We start from the raw sequence: 19778 nt of genomic DNA on the forward strand, positions 1-19778 counted from the left end.
CCCTATTATAGGTAACTTGAAGTTTGGCATTTTTGTCTTCTAGTTATACTGAAGACAGAGTTTTTGTATACTTTTATTTGTTCTTGTTTTCTTTTTTGAGGATATATAGAGAAACTCACATTTAGGCAGCCACGTCTACCAGGTAGTTCAGTAAATGTATTTTGAGTCATATGTTAGAGATTCTGTTATTGTCTCCCTGCTGCGATCTTTTGTTCTCTTCCACAGCCTCTGCTGAAGGAGTAAGCACAAGTGATCATATTTGTAACTAAAACAAGTGACCTTATTTGTACTAAATGACCTCACCCTTTGGCCACAGATGTCTAGACCTGTACGGATACAGGACCTAAACTCTGCCAAGCTGATTATATCTTTCGAGAATTTGAACGAAAGGACACAGAAATGTAATCAGTTAGTATAGGACACTGGAGCTGTTAAGTCTTGTATAGTCAAGGCCACAGTGCCATGAAAACTGAAGGTATGGAGGATCAGAAACTAAGAGGTTCACAGAGGCAGGTGGAATGCAAAAAGTACTGAGCAGAGAGAAATTATAATGGTGTCTTTGGAGCAATAAGAGAATGAGGCAGGAAGAGAGCCAAAGAAACTGATATAAACAGTTTCTGATGACTATTCAATTCCCAAGAGATGAGCTTGAATAACTTCCAACAATATTCCACATATTTTTATATTATTATATTAAATTTTCTTGAGTTTTTTTGGGTGTGGGTCTCTGTTTCTTAATTAATTAATATCCTGAATATATTAGGCTTTAATAAACATTTATTATCCCGGTGTTAGTACCCAGATACAATATGATGTGAGACTACAAATAATGAGGGCTATTCACAGAATTGACTTGAGATAATTTGAGAGTATCGAGTTATTAAATATATTACAAGAATTTTGGGTCTGGAAGGGACCTATGAGGAATATCTAGTTCAAATTCTCAAATTTTAGAGAAGAGAGGCCAGGAGAAAACGATTTGCCAAACGTCGACATTGAATTAGAGATCTCATTAGAATTAGAACTGTGGTTTCCTGATGTCCAGTCTAGTTTTTATTTTACTACATGTTCTGAGTTAGACAGTATAACCCCCCAAATTCATATCTACTTGAAACTGCAGAATGTGACCTTATTTGGACTAGCATCTTCGCAAATGTAATCAATTAAGATGAGGTCATACTCAATTAGAGTGGATGGACTTTAATCCAATATGACTGGTGTCCTTACAAGAAGGAAAAACAGAGAGAATGCCATGTGGTGACACAGCAGAGATAAGAGTGATGAAGCTGAAAGCCAAGGAATACCAAGGATTGATGGCTGCTACCAGAAGATAGAAAGAGGCAGGGAAGAAAGGATTCTCCTCTACAGCTTTCGGAGGTACTACTGACCTCTGACTTAGACTTTAGACCTCTGACTTAGACTTTAGGCTGCAGAATTGTGATTATAAATCTCTGTTGTGTTAAGTCATCCAGTTTATAGTTCTTTGTTATGACAGCCTTAGGAAACTAAATATACTACCGCATGGTGCACCTTTTAATATAAGAGATTCTGCCCTGAATGTCACCAAAAAAGTATACAGAAACTAGATTCTTCAAAAGGGAAGGAAGTAGCTTTTTCTGTTGGGTATATCAATCTTAACTTTTAAATTCTTCAGTGTACTTAGCTATACTTTTGTGCCATTTAGAGATTACAGTATTGTTCATTTGGGATTTTCAAGGAAGTATGTCACTAGGAAATTTTGCTTTTATTCTTTTAAGGAATAATGAGTGGTGGCAGGCATATGGAGTGAGAGTGTGTGTGTGTGTGTGTGTATGTTATGGATTTTCTGTTATATGATAATCTGAAATATTGTACTTTTATTTTCAGGTTACTGAAGCTAAAGGAGATGTTTAACTCCAAGTTTGGATCTATTCCCAAGTTTTATGTTCGAGCACCAGGAAGAGTCAACATAATAGGTATTTCAAAAGTTCTTTCTCTTAATTTTTTTCTTCATCCTTTGGTAAGATCTAAATTTTTAAAAATATATTTTTCTTAATTTTTCCCAAAATAGAATATTTCACATATATCTACTAATAGTAAGATGTGTCTTTGCATAAGGAACACACTTTACTTTTATCTTTCCCAATCCATGTTATTAGTATTGTTCATTCATTTTTTAAATGTATAAATTTGTTGAAACCAAGTTGTTAATATTGTTTTCATAAAAAGTGAAAATATTTTTCTAGGCCACAGGTTAAAATTTTAAACTGTGGTAAGTAGTTTTGATGGTTTTATATTTACTCACTGGGTTAGAGAGGCACAGGGAAACCTTACAATTCCTTGCTACTAAAAGTATGGTCCAGATTTTGCAGGTCTTCTAGATGAATTTATCTTTTCCTTTGTTTATCCTATGAAGTACTTTGAATTTTACTGCCTTTTAGTGGTAAATAACACAGCCTTTCAACATTTTGTTTACTATCATTTTATCAATGTCCATGTATATAATAATTGACATAGTTGTACTTAGACTCCATACCATTTTTATCTTCTTTCATTTATTATATCATAAATATTTCTATGTATCTATTTCCATTTTCTGCTGGCGTAACAGAATTCCACAGATGGGGTAATTTATCAACAATGCAAGTTTATGTGGCTCATGATTCTGGAAGCAGAGAAGTTCAAGATCATGGTACTGGCATCTGGCGAGGGCCTTCTTACTGCGTTATTCTCTTTTCTTTTTATTTTTTCTGAGACGGAGTTTTGCTCTTATTGCCTAGGCTGGTGTGCAATGGTGCAATCTCGGCTCACTGCAACGTCCGCCTCCCGGGTTCAAGTGATTCTCCTGCCTCAGCCTCCTGAGTGGCTGGGATTACAGGCATGTGCCACCATGCCTGGATAATTTTTTGTATTTTTAGTAGAGATGGGGTTTCTCCATGTTGGTCAGGCTGGTCTCGAACTCCCGACCTCAGGTTATTTGCCCGCCTCGGCCTCACAAAGTGCTGGGATTACAGGCATGAGCTACCGTGCCTGGTCTTCTTATTGAGTTATTGTATGGTGGAAGGGTAGGAGGGCATGAGATCATGCAAGATATAGAAAGGATGTGCGCTGAATTTCATCCTTTGATCAGGAACACACTCCTGAGGTCACTAACCCGCTCCGGAGATAGTGGCATCAATCTATTACTAAGGGGAGAGCTCTCATGATCTAATCACCTCTTAAAGGTCCCATGTCTTAATATTGTCGCAATGGCAATTAAATTTCAGTGTGAGTTTTGGAGGAGACATTCAAACCACAGCACTGTGGTTCTGTGTAGTGCTCGTAGTTATTTTAATGACTTCATGATAGCTTACTAAATTAATGTAATTTATTTAACAACTTTCTCTCATTGTAGCTAAAGCTATTTCCAGGTTTTGTTTTTGTTTTTACTATTATAGCAGGTAATTTCATAAAAGGATACCTTAGGTTCATTTTATCATTTTATTATTTCCAATGAGTATTACTTTTTTGGTTTGTTTGTTTTCAAGGATGGAAACTAGATATAGTAGAATAGAGGATGTATTCCCTTTCATAAGATTTAGTAAGTTGCTCATTTTCCACCAAAAGGTACTGAGCTTACAACTACAGACTTGTGAAGGTCCCTGACTTAATGATGGCTCAACTTATGATTTTTTTGACCTTTTTTGTTTTTTTTTTTTGAGATAGAGTTTTGATGTGTCACCAAGGCTGCAGTACAGTGGCTCCATCTTGGCTCACTGCAACCTCTGCCTCCCGGGTTCAAGTGGTTCTCCTGCCTCAGCCTCCCAAGTAGCTGGAATATAGGTGTGCACCACCACACCTTATTAATTTTTGTATTTTTAGTAGAGACGGGATCTTATCATGTTGGCCATACTGATCTTGAACTCCTGACCTCAAGCGATCCACCTGCCTTGGCCTCCCAAAGTGCTGAGATTACAGGCGTGAGCCTCCACACCTGGCCTCTTGTGTCTGCTAACTGACCTCTCCCTACCTGCCCTTCCTGTCCTCCCTATATGTTATCCTTCCCAGCCTCTAGTAACCACTATTTTACCTTCTATTTTTATGAGATCAACTCTTTTAGCTTCCATATATGAGTGAGAACATGAGGTATGTGTCTTTCCGTGCCTGACTTATTTCACTTAACATAATGTCCTCTAAGCTCATCCGTGTTGCTGTGAATAACAGGATTTCACTCTTTTAGGTGGCTGAATAGTATTCCATTGCATACATTCACCACATTTTAAAAACTGATTCATCTGTTAATGGACATTTATGTTGATTCCGTATCTTGACTATTGTGAATAGTGGTGCAATAAACAAGAGAGCCACATATCTCTTTGACATACTGATGTCCTTTCCTTTGGATATATACCTAGTAATGGTATTGCTGGATCATATGGTGGTTCTATTTTTAGTTTTTTGAGGAGCCTTCATACTGTTTTCCATATGGCTATACTATACTATACTTTCCCATCAATAGTGTAGAAGAGTTCTCATTTCTCTGCATTCTCTCTAGCACTTATTATTTTTTGTCTTTTTAATAATAGTCATCCTAACTGAAGTGAGATAATATCTCCTGGTGGTTTTGATTTGCATTTTCCTGATTATTAGTGATGCTGAGCATTTTTCTATGATTGTAAGTCATTTTTATGTCTTTTTTTGAGAAATGTGTATTTAGATCATTTGTCAATTTTTATTTTATTTTATTTTATTTTATTTATTTATTTATTTTGAGACAGAGTCTCTCTCTGTTGCCCAGGCTGGAGTGCAGTGGCACGATCTGGGCTCACTGCAATCTCCACCTCCTGGGTTCGAGCAATTCTCCTGCCTTAGCCTCCTGAGTAGCTGGGACTACAGGCACGTGCCACCATGCCCAGCTAGTTTTTGTAGTGTTAGTAGAGACGGGGTTTCACTGTGTTGGCCAGGATGTTCTTGAACTCCTGACCTCAGATGATCTGCCCACCTTGGTCTCCCAAAGTGCTGGGATTATAGGCGTGAGCTACCACACCCATTTGCCAATTTTTAAATTGGAATATTTGTTTTACTACTGTTAAGTTTTTTATATATTCTGGAGGTAAATTCCTTGTTGGAAAAATATTTTATCCCTTTCAATAGGTTGTCTCTTCACTCTATTGGCAGGTTTCCTTTGCTATGCGGAACCTTTTTAGTTTGATATAATTTCATTTGTCTATTTTTGTTTCTTTGTCTGGCTTTTATAGTCTTATTCATAAAATCTTTGCCCAGACCAATGTCTTAAAGTGTTTCCTTTATATTTTCTTCTAGTAGTTTCATAGTTTCAGTTATGATGTTTAAGTCTTTAATCCATTTAAAATTGATTTTTATAAATGGTGAGATATTGGGGCCTGTTTTTATTCTTTTGCATATGGATATCTAGTTTTTCCATCATCCATTTATTAAACAGATTGTCGTTTTCCCAATGAATGAAGGTAACTTTGTTGAAAATCAGTTGGCCTTGGCCAGGGTTGGTGGCTCACGCTTGTAATCCCAGTACTTTAGGAAGCCAAGGCGGGTGGATCACTTGAGGTTAGAAGTTTGAGAGCAGCCTGGCCAACATGATGAAACCTCGTCTCTACTAAAAATATAAAAATTAGCTGGGTGTGGTGGCACACACCTGTAATCCCAGCTACGCAGGAGCCTGAGGCATGAGAATCTCTTAAACCTGGGAGGCAGATGCTGCAGTGAGCCGAGATCAACGTGCTGCACTCCAGCAGGATCCTGTCTCAAAGGGAAGGGAAGGGAAGGGGAGGGGAGGGGAGGGGAGGGGAGGGGAGGGGAGGGGAGGGAAAAGGAAATCAGTTGGCCGCAAATATGTGGATTTAGCTCTGGGTTCTCCATTCTGTTCTATTAGTCTGTATGTCTGTTTTTACGCCAAAACCATAGTATTACTATAGCTTTGTAGTATATTTGAAGTCAGATAGTGTAATGCCTCCAGCTTTTTTTTTTCTTCTTCTTCTTCTTTTTTTTCTCAGTATTGCTTTGGTTATTTGGGGTCTTTTGTGGTTCCATACAAATTTTAGAATTTTTTTTCTATTTCTGTGAAGAATGTCATTGGTATCATACTAGGAATTGCATTGCATCTGTAGTAGTACAGTCATTTTAACAATATTAATTCTTCCAGTCCAAGAACGTGGGATGTCTTTCCATTTCTTTGTATCCTCTTCAATTTCTTTCATCCGTGTTTTATTGTTTTCATTGTACAGGTCTTTTATTGCCTTGGTTAAATTTATTCCTAGATATCCATTTTTTTTTGTAGCTATTTCAAATGGGATTGCTTGCTTCATTTCTTTTTCAGGTAGTCTGTTATTGGTGTTTAGAAACACTAGTGATTTAAAAAAATTTTTTCAAAGTACTTTTATTTATTATTATTTAAATTTTATTTTTCCCTTAGTTATTGGGGGTACAGGTGGTATTTGGTTACATGAGTAAGTTCTTTCGTGGTGATTTGTGAGATTTTGGTGTACCCATCACCCAAGCAGTATACACTGCACCACATTTGTAGTCTTCTATCCTGTGCCCCACTCCCACTCTTCCCTGCAAGTGCACAATGTCCATTTCCTAATTCTTATGTCTTTGCGTCCTCATAGTTTAGCCCCCACATATCAGTGAGAACATGCAATATTTGGTTTTCCATTTCTGAGTTATTTAATCATGTGGTTTTTGTCTTTGGTTCTGTTTATATGCTGGATTACCTTTATTGATTTGCATATGCTGAACCAACCTTGCACCCCAGGGATGAAGCCCACTTGATCATGGTGGATAAGCTTTTTGATGTGCTGCTGGATTCGGTTTGCCAGTATTTTATTGAGGATTTTTGCATCGATGTTCATCAGGGGATATTGGTCTAAAATTCTCTTTCTTTGTTGTGTCTCTGCCAGGCTTTGGTATCAGGATGATGTTGGCCTCATAAAATGAGTTAGGGAGGACGCCCTCTTTTTCTATTGATTGGAATAGTTTCAGGAGGAATGGTATCAGCTCCTCCTTGTACCTCGGGTAAAATTCTACTGTGAATCCGTCTGGTCCTGGACTTTTTTTAGTTGGTAGGCTATTAATTATTGCCTCAATTTCAGAGCCTACTATTGGTCTATTCAGGGATTCAACTTCTTCCTGGTTTAGTCTTGGGAGAGTGTATGTGTCCAGGAATTTATCCATTTCTTCTAGGTTTTCTAGTTTATTTGCATAGAGGTGTTTATAGAATTCTCTGATGGTAGTTTGTATTTCTGTGAGGTCAGTGGTGATATCCCCTTTATCATTTTTTATTGCGTCTTTTTGATTCTTCTCTCTTTTCTTCTTTTTAGTCTCGCTAGCAGTCTGTCAATTTTGTTGATCTTTTTGAAAAACCAGCTCCTAGATTCACTGATTTTTTTGAAGGGTTTTTTGTGTCTCTATCTCCTTCAGTTCTGCTCTGATCTCAGTTATTTCTTGTCTTCTGCTAGCTTTTGAACGTGTTTGCTCTTGCTTTTCTAGTTCTTTTAATTGTGATGTTAGGGTGTCAATTTTAGATCTTTCCTGCTTTCTCTTGGGGGCATTTAGTGCTATAAATTTCCCTCTACACACTGCTTTAAATGTGTCCCAGAAATTCTGGTATGTTATATCTTTGTTCTCATTGGTTTCAAAGAACATCTTTATTTCTGCCTTCATTTTGTTATGTACCCAGTAGTCATTCAGGAGCAGGTTGTTCAGTTTCTATGTAGTTAAGTGGTTTTGATTGAGTTTCTTAATCCTGAGTTCTAGTTTGATTGCACTGTGATCTGAGAGACAGTTTGTTATAATTTCTGTTCTTTTACATTTGCTGAGGAGTGCTTTACTTTCAACTATGTGGTCAATTTTAGAATAAGTGCAATGTGGTGCTGAGAGGAATGTATATTGTGTTGATTTGGGGTGGAGAGTTCTGTAGATGTCTATTAGGTTGGCTTGGTGCAGAGTTGAGTTCAATTCCTGATATCGTTGTTAACTTTCTGTCTCATTGATCTGTCTAATGTTGACCATGGCGTGTTAAAGTCTCCCATTATTATTGTGTGGGAGTCTAAGTCTCTTTGTAAGTCTCTAAGGACTTGCTTTATGAATCTGGGTGCTCCTGTATTGGGTGCATATATATTCCCGGGTTCACGGATAGTAGCTCTTCTTTTTTTGTTGAATTGATCCCTTTCTCCTGACCATTATGCTGGGATAATGCGCCTTAGCTCTTCTTGTTGTGTCCCTTTTTATGATCTTTTTGTGTGATCTTTGTTTAAAAGTCTGTTTTATCAGAGACTAGGATTGCAACCCCTGCCTTTTTTTGTTTTCCATTCGCTTGGTAGATCTTCCTCCATCCCTTTATTTTGAGCCTATGTGTGTCTCTGCATGTGAGATGGGTCTCCTGAGTACAGCAAACTGATGGGTCTTAACTCTTTATCCAATTTGCCAGTCTGTGTCTTTTAGTTGGAACATTTAGCCCAATTTCATTTAAGGTTAATATTGTTATGTGTGAACTTGATCCTGTCATTATGATGATAGCTGGTTATTTTGCTCGTTAGTTGATGCAGTTTCTTCCTAGCATTGATGGTCTTTACAATTTGGCATGTTTTTGCAGTGGCTGGTACCAGTTGTTCCTTTCCATGTTTAGTGCTTCCTTCAGGAGCTCTTGTAGGGCAATCTGGTGGTGATAAAATCTCTTAGCATTTGCTTGTCTGTAAAGGATTTTATTTCTCCTTCACTTATGAAACTTAGGTTGGCTGGATATGAAATTCTGGGTTGAAAATTCTTTTCTTTAAGAATGTTGAATATTGACCCCCACTCTCTTCTGGCTTGTAGAGTTTCTGCCAAGAGACCTGCTGTTAGTCTGATGGGCTTCCCTTTGTAGGTTACCCGACCTTTCTTTCTGGGTGCCCTTAACATTTTTCCTTCTTTTCAACTTTGGTGAATCTGACAATTTTGTGTCTTGGAGTTGCTCTTCTTGAGGAGTATCTTTGTGGTGTTCTCTGTATTTCCTGAATTTGAATGTTGGCCTGCCTTGCTAGGTTGGGGAAGTTCTCCTGGATAATATCCTGCAGAGTGTTTTCCAACTTGGTTCCATTCTCCCCATCACTTTCAGGTACCCCAATCAGACGTAGATTTGGTCTTTTCACATAGTCCCATATTTGTTGGAGGCTTTGTTCATTTCTTTTTACTCTTTTTTCTCTAAACTTCTCTTCTCGTTTCGTTTCAGTCATTTGATCTTCAATCACTGATACCCTTTCTTCCAGTTGGTCAAGTTGGTTACCGAAGCTTGTGCATTTGTCATGTAGTTCTCATGTCATGGTTTTCAGCTCTATCAGGTCATTTAAAGACTTCTCTACATTGGTTATTCTAGTTAGCCATTTGTATAATCTTTTTTCAAGTTTTTTTAGCTTCTTTGCGATGGTTCAGACTTCCTCCTTTACCTCGGAGAAGTTTGATCGTCTGAAGCCTTCTTCTCTCAACTCGTCAAAGTCATTCTCCATCCAGCTTTGTTCCGTTGCTGGCGAGGAGCTGCATTCCTTTGGAGGGGGAGAGGCTCTCTGATTTTTAGAATTTTCAGCTCTTCTGCACTGCTTTTTCCCCATCTTTGTGGTTTTTATCTACCTTTGGTCTTTGATGATGGTGATGTACAGATGTGGTTTTGGTGTGGATGTCCTTTCTGTTTGTTAGTTTTCCTTCTAACAGTCAGGACCCTCAGCTGCAGGTCTGTTGGAGTTTGCTCGAGGTCTACCCCGGAGCCTGTTTGCCTGGGTATCAGCAGCACAGGCTGCAGAAGAGTGAATATTGCTGAACACCAAATGTTGCCGCCTGATCATTCCTCTGGAAGCTTTGTCTCAGAGGGGTACCGGCCGTGTGAGGTGTGAGGTGTCAGTCTGCCCCTACTGGGGGATGTCCCCCAGTTAGGCTACTCGGGGGTCAGGGACCCACTTGAGCTGGCTGTCTGTCCATTCTCAGATCTCAAACTCTGTGCTGGGAGAACCACTACTCTCTTCAAAGCTGTCAGACAGGGACATTTAAATCTGCAGAAGTTTCTGCTGCCTTTTGTTTGGCTATGCCATGTCCCCAGAGGTAGAGTCTACAGAGGCAGGCAGGCCTCCTTGAGCTGTGTTGGGCTCCACCCAGTTCGAGCTTCCTGGCTGCTTTGTTTACCTACCCAAGCCACAGCAATGGTAGGTGCCCCTCCCCCAGCCTCGCTCCTGCCTGGCAATTAGATCTCAGACTGCTGTGTTAGCAATGAAGGAGGCCCTGTGTGCATGGGACCCTCCAAGCCAGACATGGGATATAATCTCCCGGTATGCCGTTTGCTAAGACCCTTGGTAAAACGCAGTATTAGGGTGGGAATGACCTGGTTTTCCAGGTGTTGTGTGTCACGGTTTCCCTTGGCTGGGAAAGGGAATTCCCTTACCCCTTGCACTTCCCAGGTGAGGCGATGCCTCGCCCGGCTTTGGCTCTCACTCGGTGGGCTGCACCCACTGTCCTGCACCCACTGTCCAACACGCCCCAGTGAGATGAACCCGGTACCTCAGTTGGAAATGCAGAAATCACCCATCTTCTGTGTTGCTCACGCTGGAAGCTGGAGGCTGGAGGTGTTCCTATTTGGCCATGTTGGAACCGCCCCCTTTGTAACTATTATAAAAGAGATTGAATTCTTCCTTTTTTTTTTTTTTTGAGATGGAGTCTCACTCTGTCGCCCAGGCTGGAGGGCAGTGGCGTGATCTCAGCTCACTGCAAGTTCCACCTCCCGGGTTCATGCCATTCTCCTGCCTCAGCTTCCCAAGTAGCTGGGACTACAGGCGCCTGCCACCACGCTCAGCTCATTTTTTTGTATTTTTAGTAGAGATGGGATTTCACCATGTTAGCCAGGATGGTCTTGATTTCCTGACCTCATGATCTGCCCCCCTCCGCCTCCCAAAGTGCTAGGATTACAGGCATGAGCCACTGTGCCCAGCCAAAAGGGGTTGAATTCTTGATTTGATTCTCTGTTTGTTCACTGTTGGTATACAGAAGAGCTATATTTGTATAGCTTGTTTCTGGAATCTTAATCTTGTATCTGTAATTGTAATCTTGTATCTGGAAACTTTGCTGAATTCTTTTATCAGTTCTAGGAGCTTTCTGAAGGAGTCTATGGGGTTTTCAAAGTAAATGATCATATCGTCAGCAAACAGTGACAGTTTGACTTCCTCTTTACTAATTTGGATGCCGTATATTTCTTTTTCTTGTCTGATTGCTCTGGCTAGGACTTCCAGTACCATGTTGAAAAGGAGTGGTGAGAGTAGGCATCTTAGTCTTGTTGCAGTTCTCAGAGGGAATGCTTTCAACCTTTTCTCATTCAGTATTATGTTGGTTATGGATCTGTCATAGATGGCTTTTATTACATTAAGGTATGTCCCTTTTGTGCCAATTTTGCTGAGAGTTTTAGTCATAAAGCTTGCTAGATTTTGTTGAATGCTTTTTCTGCATCTGTTGAGATGATCATGTGATTTTTGTTTTTAATTCTGTTTATGTGGAGTATCACATGTATAGACTTGTGTATGTTAAACCATCCCTGCATCCCTGATATGAAACCCACTTGATCATGGTAGATTAACTTTTTGATATGTTGTTAGATTTGGTTAGGTAGGATTTCGTTAAGGATTTTAGCGTCTATGTTCATCAATGATATCGATCTGTAGTTCTCTTTCTTGGTTATGTCCTTCCCTGGTTTTGATATTAGGGTGATGCTGGCTTCATAGAATGAATTAGGAAAGGTTCCTTCTTTCTCTATCTTCTGGAATAGTGTTAACAGGATTGGTCCCCATTCTTCTTTGAATATCTGATGGAGTTCTGCTGTGAATCTGTCTGGTCCTGTATTTTTTTTGTTGGTATTTTTAAAATTATCATTTCAATCTCACTGCTTGTTATTGGTCTGTTCAGGGTATCTAATTCTTCCTGATTTAAGCTAGGAGGGTTGTATTTTTCCAGGAATTTATCCATCTCCTCTAGGTTTTCTAGTTTATTTGCATAAAGGTGTTCATAATAGCCTTGAATGATCTTTTGTATTTCAGTGGTGTCAACTCTAATATCTCCTCTTTTGTTTCTTAGCGGGGTTATTTGGATTTTCTCTCTTCTTTTCTTGGGTTAATCTTGCTAATGGTCTATCAATTTTACCTTTTATTTTGTTTTGTTTTTTGAGATGGAGTCTCACTCTTGTCATCCAGGCTGGAGTGCAGTGGTGCGATCTCAGCTCACTGCAATGTCCACCACCTGGTTCAAGCTTCTCCTGCCTCAGCCTCCTGAGTAGCTAGGATTACAGGCGCCCACCAGCATGCCCAGCTAATTTTTGTACATTTAGTAGAGACGAGGTTTCTCCATGTAGGTCAGGCTGGTCTTGAACTCCCGACCTCAGGTGATCTACCCGCCTGAGACTCCCAAAGTGCTGGGATTATAGGCGAGAGCCACCGCGCTGGCCCAATTTTATCTTTCAAAGAACCACCTTTTTGTTTCATTTACCTTTTGTATTTTTGTTTGCTTCAATTTCATTTTGTTCTGCTCTGATCTTGGTTATTTCCTTTCTTCTGCTGAGTTTGCGTTTGGTTTGGTCTTGTTTCTTTAGTTTGTTGAGATGTGACCTTAGATTGTCTGTGCTCTTTCAGATTTTTTGATGTAGGTGTTTAGGGCTATGAACTTTCTTCTTAGCACTGTCCTAGACGTATCCCAGAGGTTTTGATAGGTTGTGTCATTATTGTCATTCCATTCAAAGAATTTTTAGATTTCCATCTTGATCTTGTTTTTGACCTAATGCTCATTCAGGAGCAGGTTATTTAATTTCCATGTGTTTGCATGGTTTTGAAGGTTCCTTTTGTAGTTGATTTCCGGTTTTATTTCATTGTAGTCTGAGAGAGTGCTTGATATAATTTCAATTTTCTTAAATTTATTGAGGCATCTTTTGTGGCCTATCACATGATCTATCTTGGAGACAGTTCCATGCCCTGTTGAATAAGATGTGTTTTCTCTAGTTGTTGGATGAAATGTTCTGTATATATGTGTTAAGTCCATTTGTTCCAAGGTATAGTTTAAATCCATTGTTTCTTTGTTGACTTTCTGTCTTGATGACCTGTCTAGTGCTGTCAGTGGAGTATTGAAGTCCCCCACTCTTATTATGTTACTGTCAATCTCATTTCTTAGGTCTGTTGGTAATTGTTTTATAAATTTGGGAGCTCTAGTGTTAGGTGCATATATCTTTAGGATTGTGATATTTTCCTGTTACACAAAGCCTTTTTACCATTGTATAATGTCCCTCTTTGTCTCTTTTAACTGCTCGTGCTTTAAAGTTTGTTTTGTCTGATATAAGACGAGATACCCCTGCTCACTTTGGTGTCCATTTGCATGAAATGCCCTTTTCCACCCCTTTACTTTAAGTTTCTGGGAGTCTTTATGTGTTAGGTGAGTCTCCTGAAGGCAGCAGACAGTTGGTTGGTTAGTCCTTATCCTTTTTGTGGTTCTCTGTCTTTTAAATGGAGCATTTGGGCCATTTACATTCAATGAAACACTAGCTATTTTTTATACTGATTTTGTATCTTGCGACTTTACTGAATTTATCAGCTGTAAAAGCTTTTTGTGGTTTTTAGGTTTTTCTACATTAGATCATGTTGTGTACAAATAGAGACCATCTGACTTTCTCCTTTCCAATTTGGATGCCCTTTATATTTTTCTCTTGCCTGGTTGCTCTGGCTCAGACTTCCAGTACTATTTTGAATATGAGTGGTGAAATTGGGTATGCTTGTCTTGTTCTAGTGCTTATACAAAAAGCTTTCCATTTTTCCTCATTTGGTATGACGTTGGCTATGGGTTTGTCATATATGGCCTTTATTGTATATTGAGACACGTTCCTTCTGTACCTAATATGTTAAAAGTTTTTATCATGAAGGCATGTTGAATTTTATCAAATGCTTTTTCTGAATTGATTGTAAAGATTATATATTTTTTTCCTTCATTCTGTTGATGTGATATATCATATTTTTGGATTGGTGTATGTTGAACCCCTTCCTTGCATCTCTAGGATTAATCCCACTTGATCATGGCATATAATCTTTTTATGGGCTCTTGGGTTCATTTTGCCAACATTTTATTGAGGATTTTTGATTATATGTTCAACTGAGATATTGTCCTGTAGTTTCCTTTTTCTGTTGTGTCCTTGTTCAGTTTTGGTATCAGAGTAATGCTGGCCTCATAGAATAGTTTCAAAGAATTCCCTGCCTGTCAATTTTTTTGCAAGTCTGAAAAGAAGTGGTGTTAGTTCTTCTTTAAAGATTTGGTAGAATTCATGGGTGAAGCCCTGTGGTCCTGAGCATTTCTTTGTTGGGAGACTTTTTATTATTGCTTCAATCTTGTTACTTGTTATTGGTGTGTTCACGTTTTCTATTTCTACCTGGTTCAATCTTCATAGGTTTTCTGTGTCCAGGAACTTATGCATGTCGTTTAGGTTTTTCAATTTGTTGGCATAATAGTTGTTCACAATAGACTTTAATGATCCTTTGTATTTTGTGTTGTCACTTGTAATGTCTCCTTTTCTGTTTTTTTTGTTTGTTTTATTTATTTGTATGTTCTCTTTTTCTCAGTCTAGCTAAAGATTTGCTATTATGTTTACCTTTTCATTTCATTAATTTTTGTCTCAAATTTACTTCTGCTCTGATCTTTATTATTTCTTTCCTTCTACTAATTTTGGATTTGGATTGTTTTTGCTAGAGGTGTACCATTAGGTTGTTTATATGCAAAATTTCTACTTTTTTTTTAGTGGCTGAGCGTTTATTTTATTTTATTTTTATTATTATTTTTTGAGACAGAGTTTCGCTCTTATTGCCCAAGCTGGAGTGCAATGGTGCGATCTCAGCTCACTGCAATATCTGCCTCCCAGATTCAAGTGATTCTGCTGCCTCAGCCTCCCAAGTAGCTGGGATTACAGGCACCCGCCACCATGCTTGGCTAATTTTTTGTATTTTTACTAAAGATGGGGTTTCGTCATGTTGGCCAGACTGGTTGTGAACTCCTGATCTCAGGTGATTCACCCGCCTCGGCCTCCCAGAGAGTTAGGATTACAGGTGTGAACCACCGCGCCTGGCCTATTTTATTTTTTTTTAACTTTTGAGATGGAGTCTTGCCCTGTTGCCCAGGCTGGAGTGTAGTGGCACAATCTTGGCTCACTGCAACCTGCACCTCCTGGACTCAAGTGATTCTTGTGCCTCAGCCTCCTGAGTAGCTGGGATTACAGGCACATGCCACCATGCCTGGCCAATTTTTGTATTCTTACTAGAAACGGGGTTTCCCAAAGTTAGCTACAGTTAAAAAAAAAAAAAAAAAAAAAAAAAAAAAAAAAGGCCTTTTCATTTCTACCACATGGCTGGGCTTCAAGTATTTCAAACTTGTTCACTCTGCTTCCCTTTTAAATAGAAATTCCAGTTTCAGGTGATTTCTTTGCTCAAGAATAAGAGCATAGGTTGTTAGAAGCAGCTATACTACATCTTGAATGCTTTGCTGCTTAGAAATTTTTTTCACCAGATAACCTAAATCATCACTCTCAAGTTCAAAGTTCCATAGGTCCCTAGAGCAGGGGCACAGTGCCTCCAGACTCTTTGCTAAAGCATAACAAAAGTGACCTTTACTCTAGTTCTCAATAAGTTTTGTATTTTCATCTGAGACCTCTTTAGCTGGGACTTCATTGTTCATATTATTATCAGCATTTTGGACACAACCATTCAACCAGTTTCTTGGAAGTTCCAAACTTTTCCTCATCTTCCTGTGTTTTTTTTCTGAGCCCTCTGAACTGTTCCAACCTCTGCCACTTTACCTAGTTCCAAAGGTGCTTTCACATTTTCAGTTATCTTTATAGCAATGCCCTACTTCTGATACCAATTTTCTGTATTGGTCTGCTCTTGCACTGCTATAAAGAAGTATCTGAGACTGGATAGTTCATAAAGAAAAGAGGTTTAATTGGCTCACAACTTTGCAGGCTGTACAGGAAGCATGGCTGGGAAAGCCTCAGGAAACTTACAAGCATAGTGGAAGGCAAAGGGGAAGGAGGCACACCTTACATGGCTGGAGCAGGAGGATGAGAGGGAGGGAAAGTGCTATACTCTTTTAAACAATCAGATCTTGTGAGAACTCTATCATGAGAGCCACACTCAGGAGACTGGGTTAAGCCATTAGAAACCACCTCCATGATTCAATCGATACCCACCAGGCTTCACTTCCAGCATTTGGTATTACATTTCAACATGAGATTTGGGTGGGGACACAGATCCAAGCCATATCATATGGGTCTAGGCATTGATCCCTTTCTTCTTGGTTTTCTAATTTGTTGGTATATAGTTGCTCATGATAGTCTCTAATGATGCCTTCAGTCTCTGCTATCAGTTATAATATCTTTAAAAAAATTCTCTATTTGAATCTTCTTTATTTTTTTCTTTTTCTTTTTTGTTTGAGACAGAGTCTCACTCTCTTGCCTAGGCCGGAGTGCAGTGGAGCTGTCTCAACTCACTGCAACTTCTGCCTCCTGGGTTCAAGTGATTGTCCTGCCTCAGCCTCCTGAGTAGCTGGGATTACAAGTGCCCACCACCACGCCCAGCTAATTTTTGTATTTTTAGTACAGATGAGGTTTCAACACGTTGGCCAGGCTGGTCTCGAACACCTGGCCTTGTGAGCCACCCACCTTGGCCTCCCAAAGTGCTGAGATTACAGGTGTGAGCCTCTGTGCCTGGACTCTTTTTTCCTTAGTGTGGCTAAAGGTTTTTTGATTTAGTTTATGTTTGCAAAACACCAGTTTTTAATTTCATTGTTTTTTTTTTGTATTTTTAAATTTCAATTTTACTAATTTTTTGCTCTGATCTGAGTTCTTTCTTTTCCTCTACCAATTGTGCATTTCATTTGCTTTTGTCTTTCTTATTTGTTAAGATGCATCTTTAGGTTGCTTATTTGACATATTTCTACCTTTTTGATATAGGTATTTATTGTTTTAAATGTCCTTTTTTGTACTGCTCTTTCTGTGTTATGGAGATTTTGGTCTATTGTGTTTTCACTCCCACATGTTTCATGAAATTTAAAAATTTCCTCATTTTTTCATTGGCAAACTGGTCAATCAGGAACATATTTTTACTTTCCATGTGTTTGCTTAGTTTCCAAAGTTTTTCTTCATATTGATCTCTAGTTTTATTTCATCATGATCAGAGAAGATACTTGATGTTATTTTAATTTTTTTGAACTTTTTGAGACTTGTTTTGTGGTCTAACTTATGATCTATCCTGGAGAATATGCCGGGCACTGATGAGAAGAATGTGTATTCTGGGGCTGTTGGATGAAATGTTTATTAATATCCATTTGTTCTATAGTGCAGTTTAAGTCTGATGTTTCTTTGTTGATTTTCTCTTGGATGAATACCCCAGGGCTGAAAGTGAGGTTTTGAAGTCCCCAGTTATTATTGTATAGGCATCTATCCTTCTTTTTAATTTTAATAATATTTGTTTTATATAGCTGAGTGCTCCAGCATTGGGTGCATATATATTTACAATTGTTATATCCTGTTGCTGAATTGACTCCTTTGATATTATATAATGACCTTTGTCTCTTTTTATAGTTTTTGTCTTGAATCCTGTTTATTTATGCATAACTACTCTTGTTCTCGTTTGGTTTTCATTTGCATGGATTATCTTTTTCTTTTTTAAAAAATTTTACTTTATGTTCCGGGATATAAGTGCAGAAATGTATAGGTTTGATACATAGGTATACGTGTGCCATGGTGGTTTGCTGCACCTGTCAATGCATCATCTAGGTTTTAAGCCCCGTGTGTGTTAGCTATGTGTCCTAATGCTCTCCCTCCCCTTCCCCTCCACCCCACAATTGGCCCTGGTGTGTGTTCCGCAATATCTTTTTCTTTTTTTTTTTTTTGGTTTGCGTATCTTTATAGATGAAGTTAGCATATTGTTTTCGTTTTTTTAATCCATTCATCCACTTTGTCTTTTATTGGAAATTTAGTCCATTTATATTCAATGTTATAAGGTACAGGCTTACTAGTGCCATTTTGTTATTTATTTTCTGGTTGTTTTGTTGGTTCTCTCTTTCTTCCTTTCTTCTTGTCTTCCTTTGTATAAAAGTGACTTTTTCTGACAAGTTTTAATTTATTATTTAAAACTTTTTTTGGGCCGGGCGCATTGCCCCACGCCTGTAATCCCAGCACTTTGGAAGGCAGAGGTGGGCAGATCACGAGGTCAGAAGATTGAGACCGTCCTGGCTAACACGGTGAAACCCCATCTGTACTAAAAAATACAAAAAAAATTTAGCGAGGTGAGGTGGTGAGCTCCTGTAGTCCCACCTACTCGGGAGGCTGAGGCCAGAGAATGGTGTGAACCTGGAAGGCGGAGCTTGCAGTGAGCCGAGATTGCGCGACTGCACTCCAGCCTGGACGACAGAGTGAGACTCCGTCTCAAAAAAAAAAACCCAACTTTTTTTTGTATCCGATATAGGTTTTTGTTTTGTGATTACTGTGAGGCTTGCAAATAACATCTTATAACCAATTATTTCAAGCAGATGACAGCTTGACTACAATGAAAATAAAAAAATAAATAAGCAAAAAGAAAACAAACAAAAAACTCAAAACTACACCTTCACCCCATTTCTTCACTTTGTCACTTCTTTTTTTTTTTTTTTTTTTTTGAGACGGAGTCTCACTCTGTCACCCAGGCTGGAGTACAGTGGCGTGATCTCGGCTCACTGCAATCCCCGCCTCCCAGGTTCAAGTGATTCTCCTGCCTCAGCCTTCCAAGTAGCTAGGACGACAGGCACCCACCACCACGCCCGACTTTTTTTTTTTTTTTGTACTTTTAGTAGAGATGGAGTTTCACCATGTTAGCCAGGATAGTCTCGATCTCCTGACCTCGTGATCTGCCTGATTTGGCCTCCCAAAGTGCTGGGATTACAGGCTTGAGCCACCGTGCCCGGCTGCTTTGTCACTTTTGATTGTCTCTATTTATATCTTTTTATGCTCAGAAAGCTGTTTCAGTTGCTATTTTTGATAGGTTTGTCTTTTAATCTTCCTACTAATATATGAGTGTTTTAACACTATAGTTACAGTGTTATTCTGTATTCATCTGTTCATTTACCACTACCACTGAGTTCTATACCACCATGTGATATATATTTTTTACATTAATGTGCTTTTCTTTCAGATTGAAGAACTCTCTGTAGCATTTTTTGCAAGACAGGTTTGGTGTTGATGAAACCCCTCAGCTGTGTTTGTCTGGGAGAGTATTTCTCTTTCATGTTTGAAGGATAGTTTTATTGGAAATAATATTCTAGTTCAAAAGTTGTTTTTCTTAAACACTTTGACTATGTCATCTGCCTCTCTCTTGGCCTCTAAGTTCCCTGCTGAGTTGTCTCCTGTCAGACATATTGTTCTTTATATGTTCTTTATATATGTTCTTTGCTTTGTATGTTCTTTATATGTTCTTTGCTTCTTTTCTTTTTCTGCTTTTAGGATACTTTCTTTATCCTTGACCTTTGACAGTTTGATTAATATATTAATTCAGTTAGTCTTATTTGGGTTGAATCCTTTTGGTGTTGTGTGATCTTCTAATACCTTAATATTCATATCTTTTCCTAGGTTTTGAAAGTTTTCTATCAGTATTTCACTGAATAAACTTCCTACCCTACCTCTCTATCTCTACATCCTCTTTAAAGCCATTAACTCTTAGATTTGCCCCTTTGAGGCTATTTTCTAGATCTTGTAGAAAAGCTTCATTCTTTTTAAATTGTTTTTC

General features: G+C 38.7%; 2 protein-coding genes across 9 annotated transcripts in view; one reads left to right on the forward strand and one right to left on the reverse strand.

Moving 5' to 3' along the window:
- COPS2 (COP9 signalosome subunit 2) overlaps positions 1-19778 on the reverse strand; it is a 495307-nt gene that overhangs the window by 73622 nt on the left and 401907 nt on the right. The gene's annotated exons all lie outside the window — the stretch shown is intronic.
- The window catches only part of GALK2 (galactokinase 2), a 258318-nt gene that overhangs the window by 42029 nt on the left and 196511 nt on the right, over positions 1-19778 (forward strand). For all 8 annotated transcript variants that reach the window (XM_050797180.1, XM_050797177.1, XM_050797178.1 and 5 more), the window contains exon 2: positions 1867-1955. In XM_050797180.1, the coding sequence (XP_050653137.1) occupies positions 1867-1955 (89 nt within the window). The remainder of the gene's footprint in view (positions 1-1866; positions 1956-19778) is intronic.

This window comes from Macaca thibetana, chromosome 7 (assembly GCF_024542745.1).
Source record: "Macaca thibetana thibetana isolate TM-01 chromosome 7, ASM2454274v1, whole genome shotgun sequence".
Taxonomy (NCBI): domain Eukaryota; kingdom Metazoa; phylum Chordata; class Mammalia; order Primates; family Cercopithecidae; genus Macaca; species Macaca thibetana.